Consider the following 22,462-nt stretch of genomic DNA (forward strand, 5'->3'; position numbering starts at 1 on the left):
GGAGAAGAAGATTTGTTATTATTTTTTAAAGCATTAGCGTTACATAGTCAAAAAAAAGTGTATGGTTAATATTTTTCCCTTATTAGTTTAAGATCTCAATGCCAAACTTAACATGGTTCATCATGGTAATGACCCTAAAAATGTTTCCTGATTGATCAATAACTCATCTCTTAACCAATCCCTGAGTCAAACTAAGTTGATAGAATATACCATACATACACAATGTGTGATTTGGTTTTATGGTTCATGAGAAAACACTTTTTCTTCTTCTTCTAAAGTTTTCCAAAATGTCCAAGATGGAGAAAAATCTATCCTTATGGGTCCTTGAGGTAAATGTGTTTAGCATGAGTAAAAACACCTGACATACAAAGTCTCAAGTCTCTAGGTCAAACGGGGCGACGCATATGAGGGTTTAAGGGAGACTTCTTATAACAGCGCCACCTACAGGCCAGTCGGTGCCATTCCTTCACCAAGTTACTGATGGCCTCTAGTGTCTGTGTGCCAAATTAGAACACAAATAGTTACCAATCTATGCTTGAGTTATTTGACCATGTCAAGACCCCAAAAAATGTGTATACAGAGAAGAACAATACGTTTCACAGCCAACGATCTATTTTGGTTGACCTTGAAGGATTACAATTGATTATGGGGTCTTCTAAAGATCCCCACCATTGATTACGTTGTTATTAATTTGCTTACGTGCCATTGTACTTATGCTCACTGTATAGCTGAATATTGAGGCCTCTCTGTGTCTAGCTCTCTGCCAGAACCCGCAGCCCCGCGTCTGTGAGAAAAGGGACTGAGGGTGATAGCGAGACACAGAGAAGACAGCGTCTGTTTTTCTCTGAAACAAAGGCAGATTTGCATACCGCTGAGACAGGTTCTCAGAAACTTTGTGTTAAGAATAACTTGTTCTTTTAGCTGCACATGCAGGTTTTGGACATAGGAGGTCACACCATAAGGTGGAGGTCACACAGTAAGGCGGAGGTCACACCGCAAGGCGGAGGTCACACCGCAAGGCGGAGGTCACACCGCAAGGCGGAGGTCACACCGTAAGGCGGAGGTCACACCGTAAGGCGGAGGTCACACCGCAAGGCGGAGGTCACACCGCAAGGCGGAGGTCACACCGTAAGGCGTGATATTGGGTATATAAGATCCTGTCTTTTGTTCGGGGCAGAACTCAGGAGAGACATCAGTTGTATGTGTGATGTTTGATCTTTGACTTCTGTCTACAGCTCTATTTTGATAAAAATTGTTATGATATATAAGTGCACATTTTGAGTGTTCAACGGAGGCCAGAAAAGTGGAACCAACAACCCTGGTGAGCAGTAAGTCACAGTCGAGACAATTCTTATCCAGAGCATCTTGGGTTATGTGCCCTGCTCAATATTCTTTTACCTAATCAGTTCGGGATTCGAACCAGCGACCTTTCGGTTACTGGTCCGCTAGGCTACATGCCCCCCCCCCCCCCCCCCCCCCCCCAGACAAGACAACACTCCTCCTCGCCCTGAGCTATGGCATCTTTATTGAAGTTTAAAACACTTTAAAAGAGGAAAAAGTCAAAGCAGTGTTGGGTTACATCAGGTTACATCAGACTCTGGGAATTCTAGACTATGTCCCAAATGGCACCTTAGTCTTTTAATAGTGAACCACTTTTGACCAGTGCTCTGGTGCACTATGAAGGGAAAAGGGTGCGAGTTGGGACATACCTCTTATCCTTATGAGGAGAAATAACAACTAACAAACTAACAAAGCCATGAGGGGGAAAAAACGGTCAATACTGTCTGTGTATGATTGTTCTGTTACTCATGTCGGGCCCAATTCAGACACGGATATGTTGTCTTAAGTCCATGTTAAGTATACTTACCTCAAGTCTGAATCGGGCCTGTTATAAACATGTCATTGTTATTGGCTGAATCGGTGAAATATTCATGTAGAGATAGAGATCAATGTAATAGTTCTGCCGTTACCACATTGTGTCACAGGGTGTAAAAGTATACAACTAATTATTACAGGGTTACTATAACTTAAAATGGTGATGTGCATCGTTCACAAATATGAACTGGTTTCTCTACAATGGTGCTACATTTGGTAATGAGACTTCATCATTTCCAGTGAACATGTTGGCAACATCAATACTTCTGAACAGTTCTCTTTTCCTTCATGTCATTGCACATTCTTGTAAAGCAGTTCAACGAGGATTCATTCCCATGTTCAAAACGGTCAGTGGGTAAACATGGGTAAAGTCTTATGAAATAAGTTAGTTTGTACCAAATGGTTTAACAATGACATTAGGGGTATTCTCTGTATACTACTATACTTAGATTCATAATTTGGCATGCACATTTACCAGCATTACACAACATAAAGTCACTAACACTACTGTAACGCCAACATTAAATTCCTTAACTTTATATACAATAAATACAGAAAGATAACTTTTCCGAAAGAGAAAATATGGACCCGTTAAGGATCTTAAAAACATAAACATGAAATCAGCAAAGATGTGGAAAAATACCACAACTATACATGTACAATGAGTTGTAGAAGTTAAGCGTTTTTTAATATATATATATATTTTTTCTTTTTACAGTATATAACCATGGGTCGTATTCATTAGTACACACCGTAGAAAAACATTTTGCAATGGTAAACGAAAAGGTAGTGCCTCCCTGTTTCAGTCCGTTGTCTTCTTTCAAAGACGTCGGTGCCTAATTAATACAATCCTGGTTTGTCTAGGAACTGTCATTGTCTCCTCTCCTTCATCTGCAGTTATATGAGTGTTAGCTGTGTTGCTGGCGATATCAATATACAACAGAACAGGGAATCCAAGCCCAGTCAGTCCCCATTCAGGTCCTATAATGATTGTCTCTTAATACTTCTCCAGTCCACTGCCTGATAGATCGGCAGATCTAATGCCCTTTTGTTGATGCTCCAAGCTGGTCTCATCTGAGGCAGTTGTTGGTTTCTCTTCCTCTAGGGGCAGCCTGGTTGCTTCCTGGTGGGTTTGTCCTTCTCTAGAGGCAGCTTGGTTGCTTCCTGGTGGTTTTGTCCTCCTCTAGGGGCAGCCTGGTTGCTTCCTGGTGGTTTGACCTCCTCTAGGGGCAGCCTGGTTGGTTCCTGGTGGTTTGACCTCCTCTAGGGGCAGCCTGTTTGGTTCCTGGTGGTTTGTCCTTCTCTAGGGGCAGCCTGGTTACTTCCTGGTGGTTTTGTCCTCCTCTAGGGGCAGCCTGGTTGCTTCCTGGTCGTTTGTCCTTCTCTAGGGGCAGCCTGGTTGCTTCCTGGTGGTTTGTCCTCCTCTAGGGGCAGCCTGGTTACTTCCTGGTGGTTTTGTCCTCCTCTAGGGGCAGCCTGGTTGCTTCCTGGTGGTTTGTCCTCCTCTAGGGGCAGCCTGGTTACTTCCTGGTGGTTTTGTCCTCCTCTAGGGGCAGCCTGGTTGCTTCCTGGTGGTTTGTCCTCCTCTAGGGGCAGCCTGGTTGCTTCCTGGTGGTTTGTCCTTCTCTATGGGCAGCATGGTTACTTCCTGGTGGTTTTGTCCTCCTCTAGGGGCAGCCTGGTTGCTTCCTGGTGGTTTCTCTTTCTCTAGGGGCAGCCTGGTTACTTCCTGGTGGTTTTGTCCTCCTCTAGGGGCAGCCTGGTTGCTTCCTGGTGGTTTGTCCTCCTCTAGGGGCAGCCTGGTTGCTTCCTGGTGGTTTCTCTTTCTCTAGGGGCAGCCTGGTTGCTTCCTGGTCGTTTGTCCTCCTCTAGGGGCAGCCTGGTTACTTCCTGGTGGTTTGTCCTTCTCTAGGGGCAGCCTGGTTGCTTCCTGGTGGTTTTGTCCTCCTCTAGGGGCAGCCTGGTTGGTTCCTGGTGGTTTGTCCTTCTCTAGGGGCAGCCTGGTTGGTTCCTGGTGGTTTGTCCTTCTCTAGGGGCAGCCTGGTTGGTTCTCTGGTCACCCAATCCAGACATGGAATAGAATCACTGAGCCAGGCATGACTATATAGCGGTCCATAATTTTTTGTGTTCATGACTCCACAGGTCTGTTTCATAGTGTGTGTGTGTGTGTGTGTGTATGTGTGTGTGTGTCTGTCCTTCCTTCCTTCCCTAGGATGTGTGTGTGTCCTCCACCGAGCCAGAGTGTAAACAAAGAGGGTACCACACATCTCCACTAGTTATATGACTTCCCAGTGTCTTCCTCAGACACTTCAAATAGCTCTAATATATTACACTTTCAGTATGCTTTATCCAGTCTCACACAGCAGTGAGTCCACACAGCAGTGAGTCCACACAGCAGTGAGTCCACACAGCAGTGAGTCCACACACAGCAGTGAGTCCACACAGAGCTGCTTCTGTTGGTATATCATCTAGTATGTCCACAACACTGATGTTGTACTGGTACTTTGTCTCTATAGTCACAATACAGTCGTTATCCGCAACCCCAGGTGGAGCAGCCCGTGCCCCAACAGTAAGTCATAGGTCTAAGGTCGCGGCCCAGCGTTAGGGAGTGGTCTATCTATAGCAGGGAGCTGGCAGGGCTGCCGGGCAGGGGTGGGCTGTGGCTCTGGTGGCTGTGGCTCTGGCTGTGTGTAGGGCTGTAGCTCTGGCTGTGTCTCAGGGGCAGCAGGTCGTAGTGGCTGGGGATGTGGCTGTTCCTGGGGAGGTCGTACGGGTTCTGAGGGTACGTGGGAACCACCACACCATTACAGCCCTGGAGAACACTCACCTTGGGTTCTAAAGGGGGGATGGAGGGATAGAGATAGGGGGATGGAGGGATAGAGATAGGGGGATGGAGGGATAGAGATAGAGGGATGGAGGGATAGAGATAGGGGGATGGAGGGATAGAGATAGGGGGATGGAGATAGGAGGAGGGATAGAGATAGGGGGATGGAGGGATAGAGATGAGGGATGGAGGATAGAGATAGGGGGATGGAGGGATAGAGATAGGGGGATGGAGGGATGAGAGATAGAGGGATGGAGGGATAGAGATAGAGGGATGGAGGGATAGAGATAGGGGGATGGAGGGATAGAGATAGGGGGATGGAGGGATAGAGATGGAGGGATAGAGATAGGGGGATGGAGGGATAGAGATAGGGGGATGGAGGGATAGAGATAGGGGGATGGAGGGATAGAGATAGGGGGATGGAGGGATAGAGATAGGGGGATGGAGGGATAGAGATAGGGGGATGGAGGGATAGAGATAGAGGGATGGAGGGATAGAGATAGAGGGATGGAGGGATAGAGATAGGGGGATGGAGGGATAGAGATAGGGGGATGGAGGGATAGAGATGGAGGGATAGAGATAGGGGGATGGAGGGATATAGATAGAGGGATGGAGGGATAGAGATAGGGGGATGGAGGGATAGAGATAGGGGGATGGAGGGATAGAGATAGAGGGATGGAGGGATAGAGATAGGGGGATGGAGGGATAGAGATAGAGGGATGGAGGGATAGAGATAGGGGGATGGAGGGATAGAGATGGAGGGATAGAGATAGGGGGATGGAGGGATAGAGATAGGGGGATGGAGGGATAGAGATAGGGGGATGGAGGGATAGAGATAGGGGGATGGAGGGATAGAGATAGGGGGATGGAGGGATAGAGATAGGGGGATGGAGGGATAGAGATAGGGGGATGGAGGGATAGAGATAGGGGGATGGAGGGATAGAGATAGGGGGATGGAGGGATAGAGATAGGGGGATGGAGGGATAGAGATAGGGGGATGGAGGGGTAGAGATAGGGGGATGGAGGGGTAGAGATAGGGGGATGGAGGGATAGAGATAGGGGGATGGAGGGGTAGAGATAGGGGGATGGAGGGATAGAGATAGGGGGATGGAGGGGTAGAGATGGGGGATGGAGGGATGGAGATAGGGGGATGGAGGGGTAGAGATAGGGGGATGGAGGGATAGAGATAGGGGGATGGAGGGGTAGAGATAGGGGGATGGAGGGATATAGATAGAGGGATGGAGGGATAGAGATAGGGGGATGGAGGGATAGAGATAGGGGGATGGAGGGATAGAGATAGGGGGATGGAGGGATAGAGATAGGGGGATGGAGGGATAGAGATAGGGGGATGGAGGGGTAGAGATGGAGGGATAGAGATAGGGGGGTGGAGGGATAGAGATAGGGGGATGGAGGGATATAGATAGGGGGATGGAGGGGTAGAGATGGGGGGATGGAGGGATAGAGATAGAGGGATAGATATAGGGGGATGGAGGGATAGAGATAGGGGGATGGAGGGATAGAGATAGGGGGATGGAGGGGTAGAGATGGGGGGATGGAGGGATAGAGATAGAGGGATAGAGATAGGGGGATGGAGGGATAGAGATAGGGGGATGGAGGGATAGAGATAGAGGGATGGAGGGATAGAGATAGGGGGATGGAGGGATAGAGATAGGGGGATGGAGGGATAGAGATAGGGGGATGGAGGGATAGAGATAGAGGGATGGAGGGATAGAGATAGGGGGATGGAGGGATAGAGATAGGGGGATGGAGGGATAGAGATAGGGGGATGGAGGGATAGAGATAGAGGGATGGAGGGATAGAGATAGGGGGATGGAGGGATAGAGATAGGGGGATGGAGGGATAGAGATAGGGGGATGGATGGATAGAGATACGGGGATGGAGGGATAGAGATAGAGGGATGGAGGGATAGAGATGGGGGGATGGAGGGATAGAGATGGAGGGATAGAGATGGAGGGATAGAGATAGGGGGATGGAGGGATAGAGATAGGGGGATGGAGGGATAGAGATAGAGGGATAGAGATGGAGGGATAGAGATGGAGGGATAGAGATAGGGGGATGGAGGGATAGAGATAGGGGGATGGAGGGATAGAGATGGGGGGATGGAGGGATAGAGATGGAGGGATAGAGATGGAGGGATAGAGATATGGGGATGGAGGGATAGAGATATGGGGATGGAGGGATAGAGATGGAGGGATGGAGATAGGGGGATGGAGGGATAGAGATATGGGGATGGAGGGATAGAGATAGAGGGATGGAGGGATAGAGATAGGGGGATGGAGGGATAGAGATGGAGGGATAGAGATAGGGGGATGGAGGGATGAAGAGAGAAAGAGAGGTTTTAACTTTTATCATCATTCAAACACTTCATACAAGTGTCCTCCACAATAACCCCCTCAGACAGACAGAGAGACAACAGACAGAGACAACAGACAGAGAGAGAAGGAGACAACAGACAGAGACAACAGACTGAGACAACAGACAGAGACAACAGACAGAGACAACAGACTGAAACAACAGACAGAGACAACAGACAGAGACAACAGACAGAGACAACAGACAGAGACAACAGACAGAGAGAGAAGGAGACAACAGACTGAGACAACAGACTGAGACAACAGACTGAGACAACAGACTGAGACAACAGACAGAGACAACAGACATAGAGACAACAGACAGAGACAACAGACAGAGACAACAGACTGAGACAACAGACAGAGAGAGAAGGAGACAACAGACAGAGACAACAGACTGAGACAACAGACAGAGACAACAGACAGAGACAACAGACAGAGACAACAGACAGAGACAACAGACAGAGACAACAGACAGAGACAACAGACAGAGAGAGAAGGAGACAACACACAGAGACAACACACTGACACAACAGACTGAGACAACAGACTGAGACACACACACACACACACACACACAGACAACAGACGACACAACACACAGACACAACACACTGAGACAACACACAGAGAGAGAAGGAGACAACAGACAGAGACAACACACTGAGACAACAGACAGAGACAACACACACACACAACACACAGACACAACACACTGAGACAACACACACAGACAACACACTGAGACAACACACACAGACAACAGACACACACAACACACTGACACAACACACTGAGACAACACACTGACACAACAGACAGAGACAACAGACAGAGACAACAGACAGAGACAACAGACAGAGACAACAGACTGAAACAACAGACAGAGACAACAGACAGAGACAACAGACTGAGACAACAGACTGAGACAACAGACATATACATACATACATATACATACAGACAGAGACAACAGACTGAGACAACAGACTGAGACAACAGACAGAGACAACAGACAGAGACAACAGACAGAGACAACAGACAGAGACAACAGACAGAGACAACAGACAGAGACAACAGACTGAGACAACAGACTGAAACAACAGACAGAGACAACAGACAGAGACAACAGACAGAGACAACAGACAGAGACAACAGACTGAGACAACAGACTGAAACAACAGACAGAGACAACAGACAGAGACAACAGACTGAGACAACAGACTGAGACAACAGACAGAGACAACAGACAGAGACAACAGACAGAGACAACAGACTGAGACAACAGACTGAGACAACAGACAGAGACAACAGACAGAGACAACAGACAGAGACAACAGACAGAGACAACAGACAGAGACAACAGACTGAGACAACAGACTGAAACAACAGACAGAGACAACAGACAGAGACAACAGACTGAGACAACAGACAGAGACAACAGACAGAGACAACAGACAGAGACAACAGACAGAGACAACAGACAGAGACAACAGACAGAGACAACAGACTGAAACAACAGACAGAGACAACAGACAGAGACAACAGACAGAGACAACAGACAGAGACAACAGACAGAGACAACAGACAGAGACAACAGACAGAGACAACAGACTGAGACAACAGACAGAGACAACAGACAGAGACAACAGACAGAAACAACAGACTGAAACAACAGACTGAGACAACAGACAGAGACAACAGACTGAAACAACAGACAGAGACAACAGACTGAAACAACAGACTGAAACAACAGACAGAGACAACAGACAGAGACAACAGACAGAGACAACAGACAGAGACAACAGACTGATAACCAGTCAGTTACACAGAAAAACTAATTCATCTTCCTCATGAGCTCATCTTCTCCAGAACTAAGGGGATCCCCCATAACTCACCCACGTCATAGACGTTCTTGCTGGTGGCGGTGGTGACTATAGCAGAGGAGCAGTAGGACATCTATATAACTGTATATCCATAACTCACCCACGTCATAGACGTTCTTGCTGGTGGCGGTGGTGACTATAGCAGAGGAGCAGTAGGACATGTCGTGGTGGACAGGACTCTTCATCTCTACATAGCTGCTCTCTGTGTGTTTACAGGCCACGGCCAGCGGGTCGTTGATGGTGGCGTAGGGGTTCTCACTGTTCAGAGAGCAGCTGCTGGACAGCGAACCCTTCATGTAGTCTGACAAACACAAATAACACACTGAGAAGCAGGAAGACAGGAAGACTTTTACCAAGGTAAAGGGGCTTGTTATTATGTTATCTGTTAGCGAAGGATTCTGATATCAGCAAAATGACATTGTCAGCCTTTCAATGCATTCGTCATATCAACACTGGGAGGCGAATACAACATAAGATTACAATTCTACCCGAGGAGGTAAGACAAGTGAAAACTATTATCCACTGACAACCTGTAGAAAAACAATTAAAAACAGAGTACTGGATAAATGACACAGGACACAACATTCACAGCATTAGTAGCATATCACAGTATGAAGAATTTAAATCCAAAAGAAGTGAGTTTGTTAATGGGGTGTTGTGTTAGTTAGAGACTGGAGGAGAGGAGTGTGTTAGTTAGAGACTGGAGGAGAGGAGTGTGTTAGTTAGAGACTGGAGGAGAGGACCAGAGAGGAGTGTGTTAGTTAGAGACTGGAAGAGAGGACCAGAGAGGAGTGTGTTAGTTAGAGACTGGAGGAGAGGACCAGAGAGGAGTGTGTTAGTTAGAGACTGGAGGAGAGGACCAGAGAGGACCAGAGAGGAGTGTGTTAGTTAGAGACTGGAGGAGAGGACCAGAGAGGAGTGTGTTAGTTAGAGACTGGAGGAGAGGACCAGAGAGGAGTGTGTTAGTTAGAGACTGGAGGAGAGGACCAGATAGGAGTGTGTTAGTTAGAGACTGGAGGAGAGGACCAGAGAGAAGTGTGCTAGTTAGAGACTGGAGGAGAGGACCAGAGAGAAGTGTGCTAGTTAGAGACTGGAGGAGAGGACCAGAGAGGAGTGTGTTAGTTAGAGACTGGAGGAGAGGACCAGAGAGGAGTGTGTTAGTTAGAGACTGGAGGAGAGGACCAGAGAGGAGTGTGTTAGTTAGAGACTGGAGGAGAGGACCAGAGAGGAGTGTGTTAGTTAGAGACTGGAGGAGAGGACCAGAGAGGAGTGTGTTAGTTAGAGACTGGAGGAGAGGACCAGAGAGGAGTGTGTTAGTTAGAGACTGGAGGAGAGGACCAGAGAGGAGTGTGTTAGTTAGAGACTGGAGGAGAGGACCAGAGAGGAGTGTGTTAGTTAGAGACTGGAGGAGAGGACCAGATAGGAGTGTGTTAGTTAGAGACTGGAGGAGAGGACCAGAGAGGAGTGTGTTAGTTAGAGACTGGAGGAGAGGACCAGAGAGAAGTGTGCTAGTTAGAGACTGGAGGAGAGGACCAGATAGGAGTGTGTTAGTTAGAGACTGGAGGAGAGGACCAGAGAGGAGTGTGTTAGTTAGAGACTGGAGGAGAGGACCAGAGAGGAGTGTGTTAGTTAGAGACTGGAGGAGAGGACCAGAGAGGAGTGTGTTAGTTAGAGACTGGAGGAGAGGACCAGAGAGGAGTGTGTTAGTTAGAGACTGGAGGAGAGGACCAGAGAGGAGTGTGTTAGTTAGAGACTGGAGGAGAGGACCAGAGAGGAGTGTGTTAGTTAGAGACTGGAGGAGAGGACCAGAGAGGAGTGTGTTAGTTAGAGACTGGAGGAGAGGACCAGAGAGGAGTGTGTGAGACCATCAGGAGGAAGGAACACACACAGAGGAGCAGGAGATCACAGGCGTGCCCTGTGGAGAGAGAGACACAGAGGTCAAAACACACACAGAGGTCAAAACACACACAGAGGTTCATACATACACATCAGTTTATACACAAACCAGAGTGTGTGAGCGGTGTTGGGTGGTCTGAAATCCCGCTCATTGCTTACAGAGCGGTGCAACGCTCTGGCTCTCCACGTCCTTTTCAACCGCTCTGCTAAAAACGCTCCTCGCACACAGGAAGAAAAAAAACTAGCCTCTCCAAATTCCCTCCATTCATTAAAATCACCATTTAAACAACACCCATCTATTGTTGTGACTACCTGGACCTACCATTTAACCAACACCCATCTATTGTTGTGACTACCTGGACCTACCATTTAACCAACACTCATCTATTGTTGTGACTACCTGGACCTACCATTTAACCAACACCCATCTATTGTTGTGACTACCTGGACCTACCATTTAACCAACACCCATCTATTGTTGTGACTACCCGGACCTACCATTTAACCACACCCATCTATTGAAGTGACTCTTGAACCTACCATTTAACCATCCCCATCGATTGTTGTGACTACCTGAACCTACCATTTAACCAAAATTTATCTATTGTTGTGACTATCCGGACCTACCATTTAACCAGTATCCATCTAGTGTTGTGGCTACCAAAACCTAGTATTTAGCCATCAGCCATCCATTATTGTGACTAACCGTATCTTCCACTTAACCAACAGCCATCGATTGATGTGACGGCCTGTAATTTATCATCATAGGTATCACTTCAAGTATTGACATGACAAAATGAGAAAAAACAATTAACCAGACAACCATCTACTATTGTGACTACCTGGACTTACCATTTAACCATGACCCATTTATTGTTGCAAATTACCTGGACCTGCCGTTTAACCAATACCCAGCTATTGTTGTGACAAGGAGGAGCTAGGATGTAGCCACTGCCCAGCTATTGCCCTGACAACATGGACCTACCATGCAGGCCATCACCACATGTGCTACTGCTGTAACTGCCTCAAACCGGTACCATGAAACCAGCACTCCATCGAGGGTGGTACTGACCCGGGCCCGACCATTTAACCATCACGCGTCGGGGGTTGTGACTTACCCAGACCCAACACCGTAGCCAGGACCCGTCTATTGTTGCATTACTGACCTAGAGACACACCAAGATTGGACACCAATTCGCCCATCTATTGTTGCGACTACCTGTGACCTACCATTTCACACCGATGAACAGCAGGTTCACACTGAGCCATCATTGTGACTAGCACCGTGACAGACGTCTAGGAGCTACGACCGTTGGACGATCACCCGTCTACTGCTGCCTGCCAACATACCTACCAGCATGACCGGTTTGAGCGGTGCGGTACCCAGTCTATGGTTGTGAGCCGGACCTGGCATTTACTATTGTGGACTACCCGGGCCTACCATGTAGCCATCGCCCATCGATTGTTGTGACTGCCTGGACCTGCCATTTAGCCAGTACCGATGTATTGTTATGACTACCTCAGACCTACCATTGTGACCGACCACTATGCTGTGTGCGGTTGGCACCCTGGGTTCACCTACCATTTAATGCAAGACCCACATGCTACCGACCTACCATTTAACCAACACCCATCTATTGTTGTGACTACCCGGACCTACCATTTAACCAACACTCAGTCTATTGTTGTGACTACCCGGACCTACCATTTAACCAACACCCATCTATTGTTGTGACTACCCGGACCTACCATTTAACCATCACCCATCTATTGTTGTGACTACCCGGACCTACCATTTAACCATCACCCATCTATTGTTGTGACTACCCGGACCTACCATTTAACCATCACCCATCTATTGTTGTGACTACCCGGACCTACCATTTAACCAACACCCATCTATTGTTGTGACTACCCGGACCTACCATTTAACCATCACCCATCTATTGTTGTGACTACCTGGACCTACCATTTAACCAACACCCATCTATTGTTGTGACTACCCGGACCTACCATTTATCCATCACCCATCTATTGTTGTGACTACCCGGACCTACCATTTAACCATCACCCATCTATTGTTGTGACTACCCGGACCTACCATTTAACCAACACCCATCTGTTGTTGTGACTACCCGGACCTACCATTTAACCATCACCCATCTATTGTTGTGACTACCTGGACCTACCATTTAACCATCACCCATCTATTGTTGTGACTACCCGGACCTACCATTTAACCATCACCCATCTATTGTTGTGACTACCCGGATCTACCATTTAACCAACACCCATCTATTGTTGTGACTACCCGGACCTACCATTTAACCATCACCCATCTATTGTTGTGACTACCTGGACCTACCATTTAACCATCACCCATCTATTGTTGTGACTACCTGGACCTACCATTTAACCATCACCCATCTATTGTTGTGACTACCCGGACCTACCATTTAACCATCACCCATCTATTGTTGTGACTACCCGGACCTACCATTTAACCATCACCCATCTATTGTTGTGACTATTCTGGACCTACCATTTAACCATCACCCATCTATTGTTGTGACTACCTGGACCTACCATTTAACCATCACCCATCTATTGTTGTGACTACCTGGACCTACCATTTAACCATCACCCATCTATTGTTGTGACTACCCGGACCTACCATTTAACCATCACCCATCTATTGTTGTGACTACCTGGACCTACCATTTAACCATCACCCATCTATTGTTGTGACTACCTGGACCTACCATTTAACCATCACCCATCTATTGTTGTGACTACCTGGACCTACCATTTAACCATCACCCATCTATTGTTGTGACTACCCGGACCTACCATTTAACCATCACCCATCTATTGTTGTGACTACCTGGACCTACCATTTAACCATCACCCATCTATTGTTGTGACTACCTGGACCTACCATTTAACCATCACCCATCTATTGTTGTGACTACCTGGACCTACCATTTAACCATCACCCATCTATTGTTGTGACTACCTGGACCTACCATTTAACCAACACCCATCTGTTGTTGTGACTACCAGGACCTACCATTTAACCAACACCCATCTATTGTTGTGACTACCCGGACCTACCATAAGGTTTTGAAGTTTTGAAACCAAACCATATGATTTGAATGAAAAGTATAATTTTTACATTTGTATATATATACAGTATATATATATTTTCAGCTTTAATATTGCAGATAGATTGTGGCTTCCACCAATGCAATTATCTACATCATTTCCAATCCCCCATATTTATTTTTGCAAATATATATATACATCAAATCAAATGTTATTGTAGTAGCTAAAGCAAGGGGCTATAGCAGCACACAAGTAGACTATCCAGATGTATGCTGGGACGGGCATGGACTGAGCTCATGAAGTGAGCGCTGCTGGAGAGGTACTGGAGCGAAACTGGAGCGGGCGAGAAGGCCGACGTTCCAGCCTTTGGGAAACTCGCTCCGTGCTCCAGTCAAATTGGGCACCCTCCACTCCTCGCTCCACTCCTCGCTCCACTCCTCGCTCCACTACTTGCTCCACTCCTCGCTCCACTCCTCGCTCCACTCCTCGCTCCGCTCACACACTCTGACACAAACACACACACAGCACACATGCAGTCACACACTACAGTGCAGGAAAGTCTTTGGGTAACACAGACACCCACTCTGTTATATGAGATGGTCCTCTTCTTGATAAGGACATAGTGGAGTCTCATACTCTACCTCTGTAGTACTGTTCATGGTAGGAGCTGTAGCGTCTGTCTACACGGTACACACCTACAGAGATGTTAAAGGAACAGATTAAGAGTCTGTCTACACGGTACACACCTACAGAGATGTTAAAGGGACAGATTAAGAGTCTATCTACACGGTACACACCTACAGAGATGTTAAAAGGGACAGATTAAGAGTCTATCTACACGGTACACACCTACAGAGATGTTAAAGGGACAGATTAAGAGTCTATCTACACGGTACACACCTACAGAGATGTTAAAGGGACAGATTAAGAGCCTGTCTACACGGTACACACCTACAGAGATGTTAAAGGGACAGATTAAGAGTCTGTCTACACGGTACACACCTACAGAGATGTTAAAGGGACAGATTAAGAGCCTGTCTACACGGTACACACCTACAGAGATGTTAAAGGGACAGATTAAGAGTCTGTCTACACGGTACACACCTACAGAGATGTTAAAGGGGCAGATTAAGAGCCTGTCTACACGGTACACACCTACAGAGATGTTAAAAGGGACAGATTAAGAGCCTGTCTACACGGTACACACCTACAGAGATGTTAAAGGGACAGATTAAGAGTCTGTCTACACGGTACACACCTACAGAGATGTTAAAGGGACAGATTAAGAGTCTGTCTACACGGTACACACCTACAGAGATGTTAAAGGGACAGATTAAGAGTCTGTCTACACGGTACACACCTACAGAGATGTTAAAGGGACAGATTAAGAGCCTGTCTACACGGTACACACCTACAGAGATGTTAAAGGGACAGATTAAGAGTCTGTCTACACGGTACACACCTACAGAGATGTTAAAGGAACAGATTAAGAGTCTGTCTACACGGTACACACCTACAGAGATGTTAAAGGGACAGATTAAGAGTCTGTCTACACGGTACACACCTACAGAGATATTAAAGGGACAGATTAAGAGTCTGTCTACACGGTACACACCTACAGAGATGTTAAAGGGACAGATTAAGAGCCTGTCTACACGGTACACACCTACAGAGATATTAAAGGGACAGATTAAGAGCCTGTCTACACGGTACACACCTACAGAGATGTTAAAGGGACAGATTAAGAGTCTGTCTACACGGTACACACCTACAGAGATGTTAAAGGGACAGATTAAGAGTCTATCTACACGGTACACACCTACAGAGATGTTAAAGGGACAGATTAAGAGTCTGTCTACACGGTACACACCTACAGAGATGTTAAAAGGGACAGATTAAGAGTCTATCTACACGGTACACACCTACAGAGATGTTAAAGGGACAGATTAAGAGCCTGTCTACACGGTACACACCTACAGAGATGTTAAAGGGACAGATTAAGAGTCTGTCTACACGGTACACACCTACAGAGATGTTAAAGGGACAGATTAAGAGCCTGTCTACACGGTACACACCTACAGAGATGTTAAAGGGACAGATTAAGAGTCTGTCTACACGGTACACACCTACAGAGATGTTAAAGGGGCAGATTAAGAGCCTGTCTACACGGTACACACCTACAGAGATGTTAAAAGGGACAGATTAAGAGTCTATCTACACGGTACACACCTACAGAGATGTTAAAGGGACAGATTAAGAGCCTGTCTACACGGTACACACCTACAGAGATGTTAAAGGGACAGATTAAGAGTCTGTCTACACGGTACACACCTACAGAGATGTTAAAGGGACAGATTAAGAGTCTGTCTACACGGTACACACCTACAGAGATGTTAAAGGGACAGATTAAGAGTCTGTCTACACGGTACACACCTACAGAGATGTTAAAGGGACAGATTAAGAGCCTGTCTACACGGTACACACCTACAGAGATGTTAAAGGGACAGATTAAGAGCCTGTCTACACGGTACACACCTACAGAGATGTTAAAGGGACAGATTAAGAGTCTGTCTACACGGTACACACCTACAGAGATGTTAAAGGGACAGATTAAGAGTCTGTCTACACGGTACACACCTACAGAGATGTTAAAGGGACAGATTATTAGACTGTGTTCTAGAGGAAACTTGTATATGGCCATCTATACAGCAGGTGTTCCTAATGTTTTGTACAGTCAGTGTATATGGCCGTCTATACAGCAGGTGTTCCTAATGTTTTGTACAGTCAGTGTATATGGCCGTCTATACAGCAGGTGTTCCTAATGTTTAGTACAGTCAGTGTATATGGCCGTCTATACAGCAGGTGTTCCTAATGTTTTGTACAGTCAGTGTATATGGCCGTCTATACAGCAGGTGTTCCTAATGTTTAGTACAGTCAGTGTATATGGCCGTCTATACAGCAGGTGTTCCTAATGTTTTGTACAGTCAGTGTATATGGCCGTCTATACAGCAGGTGTTCCTAATGTTTTGTACAGTCAGTGTATATGGCCGTCTATACAGCAGGTGTTCCTAATGTTTTGTTAAACAATCCCAAATCAACTTGTATTTCCAATGGGTTTATAAAGGAGTCGCCAGACATACCCAGTTCATCAAGGTTATAGTAGGCTGTCCACTCTGGAGCACTATTCCTGTTTAACCTCTTGTCCTTCACCTGGGAAGGAAACACACACAGACTGAGGACCCCAGGAAGAGTAGCTGCTGCACGTGGAACAGCTAATGAGGACCACAGGAAGAGGAGCTGCTACACGTGGAACAGCTAATGAGGACCACAGGAAGAGGAGCTGCTACACGTGGAACAGCTAATGAGGACCACAGGAAGAGGAGCTGCTACACGTGGAACAGCTAATGAGGACCACAGGAAGAGGAGCTGCTACACGTGGAACAACTAATGAGGACCACAGGAAGAGGAGCTGCTACACGTGGAACAGCTAATGAGGACCACAGGAAGAGGAGCTGCTACACGTGGAACAACTAATGAGGACCCCAGGAAGAGGAGCTGCTACACGTGGAACAGCTAATGAGGACCACAGGAAGAGGAGCTGCTACACGTGGAACAACTAATGAGGACCATAGGAAGAGTAACTGCTACACGTGGAACAGCTAATGAGGACCCCAGGAAGAGGAGCTGCTACACGTGGAACAGCTAATGAGGACCACAGGAAGAGGAGCTGCTACACGTGGAACAGCTAATGAGGACCACAGGAAGAGGAGCTGCTACACGTGGAACAGCTAATGAGGACCACAGGAAGAGGAGCTGCTACACGTGGAACAGCTAATGAGGACCACAGGAAGAGGAGCTGCTACACGTGGAACAGCTAATGAGGACCACAGGAAGAGGAGCTGCTACACGTGGAACAACTAATGAGGACCCCAGGAAGAGGAGCTGCTACACATGGAAAAACACATAAAGAACTAACAAATAAACGACATGTATTTTGGAGAATGCCAATGTACATGTAACTGCCAGAATAAAGGAAACACTGGAGTAAATGAGGGAAACAAAGTATATTGAAAGCAGGTGCTTCCACACAGGTGTGGTTCCTGATTTAATGAAGCAATTAACATAGTAACGGTAGCTTTTTGCTTCCCCATACAATGACAATGTCCCATACACATGTCACGAGTGGTCACTGAATGGTTTGATGAGCATGAAAGCGATGTAAACCATATGCCCTGGCCGTCTCAGTCACCAGATCTCAACCCAACTGAACACTTCTGGGAGACTCTGTTGCAGATCCTAATACAGTGTTTTCCACCACCATCAACAAAACACCACCCTTTTCTGATGGAAGAACGGTGTCTCATCCCTCCAATAGAGTTCCAGACTCCTGTAGAATCTATGACCAGGTGCGTTGAAGCCGGTCTGTCTGCTCGTGGGCCCAACGCCCTATTAACACATTTGTATGTTTTTTGTTGTCTTTATTTTGGCAGTTGCCTGTATGTCCTCTTAGCATAAATAAAGTGAAGGTTCGTCGCCACCCACCTTGGCCCTTCTGGTCTTCTCGTCAGGCTTGGCGTAGTGGCCAGCGTAGGTACATGCTCCCAGAGTGTGGTAGGAGGGGTTAGTGAAACAACGACTGACGTTGCTGTTGGTTGGAGAGGAGTCTAGAGAGGAGAATAAGCCTGTACACTGAAGCCCTGCTCACCACGGAAACAGTAGCTTATAGCATAGGACTCTACACACACTCACAGTCACATGGGCCCTGCTCACCACGGAAACATCAGCTTATAGCATAGGACTCTACACACACACACTCACAGTCACGTGGGCGAGCACGCGAGCAAACGCAAAAACACACAGCTCCATCGGGACATGTTCAATACCAAGCTGTTAAAAACAGATGTTTCATCAGAACACATGAGAACACAAACAGCAAGAGAGAGGAGGATCTAGCTGGAAAGAGAATTTAGTCAGATCACCCACGAATTTAGTTAGATCACCCCCGAATTTAGTCAGATCACCCACGAATTTAGTCAGATCACCCCCGAATTTAGTTAGATAACCCCCAAATTTAGTTAGATCACCCCCAAACTTAGTTAGATCACCCCCAAATTTAGTTAGATCACCCCCAAACTTAGTTAGATCACCCCCGAATTTAGTTAGATAACCCCCGAACTTAGTTAGATCACCCCCGGATTTAGTTAGATAACCCCCGAACTTAGTTAGATCACCCCCGGATTTAGTTAGATAACCCCCAAATTTAGTTAGATCACCCCCAAACTTAGTTAGATCACCCCCGAATTTAGTTAGATAACCCCCGAACTTAGTTAGATCACCCCCGGATTTAGTTAGATAACCCCCGAACTTAGTTAGATCATCCCCGGATTTAGTTAGATAACCCCGGAACTTAGTTAGATCACCCCCGAATTTAGTCAGATCACCCCCGAATTTAGTTAGATCACCCCCTGAATTCAATTAGATCACCCCCGAATTTAGTCAGATCACCCCCGAATTTAGTTAGATCACCCCCAAATTTAGAGACAGTCCTGTGGAGAGAGTCCACACTGTAAAGAGACAGTCCTGTGGAGAGAGTCCATACTGTATAGAGACAGTCCTGTGGAGAGAGTCCATACTGTATAGAGACAGTCCTGTGGAGAGAGTCCACACTGTAAAGAGACAGTCCTGTGGAGAGAGTCCACACTGTAAAGAGACAGTCCTGTGGAGAGAGTCCACACTGTAAAGAGACAGTCCTGGGGAGAGAGTCCACACTGTATAGAGACAGTCCTGTGGAGAGAGTCCACACTGTAAAGAGACAGTCCTGTGGAGAGAGTCCACACTGTAAAGAGACAGACCTGTGGAGAGAGTCCACACTGTAAAGAGACAGACCTGTGGAGAGAGTCCTAACAACATTATAGTAAACATTTGTAAACACCTGGCTGACTTAGTTAAGCTGACTAAGTGGTAGAGTCTGGAGCGTCTCACCAGAGAGGGGGTAACCTTGGCTGACTTAGTTAACATGACTAAGTGGTAGAGTCTGGAGCGTCTCACCAGAGAGGGGGTAACCCTGGCTGACTTAGTTAACATGACTAAGTGGTAGAGTCTGGAGCGTCTCACCAGAGAGGGAGTAACCCTGACTGACTTAGTTAACATGACTAAGTGGTAGAGTCTGGAGCGTCTCACCAGAGAGGGAGTAACCCTGACTGACTTATTTAACATGACTAAGTGGTAGAGTCTGGAGCGTCTCACCAGAGAGGGAGTAACCCTGACTGACTTAGTTAACATGACTAAGTGGTAGAGTCTGGAGCGTCTCACCAGAGAGGGAGTAACCCTGACTGACTTAGTTAACATGACTAAGTGGTAGAGTCTGGAGCGTCTCACCAGAGAGGGAGTAACCCTGATTGACTTAGTTAACATGACTAAGTGGTAGAGTCTGGAGCGTCTCACCAGAGAGGGAGTAACCCTGACTTACTTAGTTAATATGACTAAGTGGTAGAGTCTGGAGCGTCTCACCAGAGAGGGAGTAACCCTGGTTGACTTAGTTAACATGACTAAGTGGTAGAGTCTGGAGCGTCTCACCAGAGAGGGAGTAACCCTGACTGACTTAGTTAACATGACTAAGTGGTAGAGTCTGGAGCGTCTCACCAGAGAGGGAGTAACCCTGACTGACTTAGTTAACATGACTAAGTGGTAGAGTCTAGAGCGTCTCACCAGAGAGGGAGTAACCCTGACTGACTTAGTTAACATGACTAAGTGGTAGAGTCTGGAGCGTCTCACCAGAGAGGGAGTAACCCTGACTGACTTAGTTAACATGACTAAGTGGTAGAGTCTGGAGCGTCTCACCAGAGAGGGAGTAACCCTGACTGACTTAGTTAACATGACTAAGTGGTAGAGTCTGGAGCGTCTCACCAGAGAGGGAGTAACCCTGACTGACTTAGTTAACATGACTAAGTGGTAGAGTCTGGAGCGTCTCACCAGAGAGGGAGTAACCCTGACTGACTTAGTTAACATGACTAAGTGGTAGAGTCTGGAGCGTCTCACCAGAGAGGGAGTAACCCTGACTGACTTAGTTAACATGACTAAGTGGTAGAGTCTGGAGCGTCTCACCAGAGAGGGAGTAACCCTGACTGACTTAGTTAACATGACTAAGTGGTAGAGTCTGGAGCGTCTCACCAGAGAGGGGGTAACCCTGACTGACTTAGTTAACATTACTAAGTGGTAGAGTCTGGAGCGTCTCACCAGAGAGGGAGTAACCCTGACTGACTTAGTTAACATGACTAAGTGGTAGAGTCTGGAGCGTCTCACCAGAGAGGGAGTAACCCTGACTGACTTAGTTAACATGACTAAGTGGTAGAGTCTGGAGCGTCTCACCAGAGAGGGAGTAACCCTGACTGACTTAGTTAACATGACTAAGTGGTAAAGTCTGGAGCGTCTCACCAGAGAGGGAGTAACCCTGGCTGACTTAGTTAACATGACTAAGTGGTAGAGTCTGGAGCGTCTCACCAGAGAGGGGGTAACCCTGGCTGACTTAGTTAACATGACTAAGTGGTAGAGTCTGGAACGTCTCACCAGAGAGGGAGTAACCCTGACTGACTTAGTTAACATGACTAAGTGGTAGAGTCTGGAGCGTCTCACCAGTGAGGGAGTAACCCTGGCTGACTTAGTTAACATGACTAAGTGGTAGAGTCTGGAGCGTCTCACCAGAGAGGGAGTAACCCTGACTGACTTAGTTAACATGACTAAGTGGTAGAGTCCGGAGCGTCTCACCAGAGAGGGAGTAACCCTGACTGACTTAGTTAACATGACTAAGTGGTAGAGTCCGGAGCGTCTCACCAGAGAGGGAGTAACCCTGACTGACTTAGTTAACATGACTAAGTGGTAGAGTCCGGAGCGTCTCACCAGAGAGGGAGTAACCCTGGCTGCTGATCCTCAGGGCAGGGCTGTAGGACACACTGGGCATGTGTTGCCCTCCTTTCTCTCTCTGGTGATGCCGCCACCACACCACCACCCCCAACACGGTCATGATGAAGAGGAGGAGGAAGATGATGCCCATGACAGCGCCCGCTGACTGGCGCTCTGATGCCAAGGCCGGGCTGATCTTAGTGTAAGGATTCAGCTCCTCCATCATCAGGGCAGCTGGAATAGAGAGGGGGGGGGGCATATTTATATAAACACACAAACGTTTAACACTAGATCACCATTAATACACACAGAAACACCAGACCTGGATCACATACTGTAATAAACACCAGACCTGGATCACATACTGTAATAAACACCAGACCTGGATCAAATACTGTAATAAACACCAGACCTGGATCAAATACTGTAATAAACACCAGACCTGGATCACATACTGTCATAAACACCAGACCTGGATCAAATACTGTAATAAACACCAGACCTGGATCACATACTGTAATAAACACCAGACCTGGATCAAATACTGTAATAAACACCAGACCTGGATCACATACTGTAATAAACACCAGACCTGGATCAAATAC

The 22,462-nt window shown here is 47.0% G+C and overlaps 1 protein-coding gene across 1 annotated transcript in view; it reads right to left on the minus strand.

Moving 5' to 3' along the window:
* Positions 1-1,502: 1,502 nt before the first annotated feature.
* Positions 1,503-22,462, minus strand: part of LOC139575133 (multiple epidermal growth factor-like domains protein 11) — a 168,289-nt gene continuing 147,329 nt past the window's right edge. Inside the window, exons 17-19 of the mRNA XM_071400136.1 lie at positions 21,855-22,091; positions 9,058-9,258; positions 1,503-4,710 (exon numbers count right to left, since the gene is read on the minus strand). Coding sequence (XP_071256237.1) covers positions 4,493-4,710; positions 9,058-9,258; positions 21,855-22,091 — 656 coding nt within the window. The 3' untranslated portion in view covers positions 1,503-4,492. The remainder of the gene's footprint in view (positions 4,711-9,057; positions 9,259-21,854; positions 22,092-22,462) is intronic.

This window comes from Salvelinus alpinus, chromosome 5 (genome assembly GCF_045679555.1).
Source record: "Salvelinus alpinus chromosome 5, SLU_Salpinus.1, whole genome shotgun sequence".
In the NCBI taxonomy this organism is placed as follows: Eukaryota; Metazoa; Chordata; class Actinopteri; order Salmoniformes; family Salmonidae; genus Salvelinus; species Salvelinus alpinus.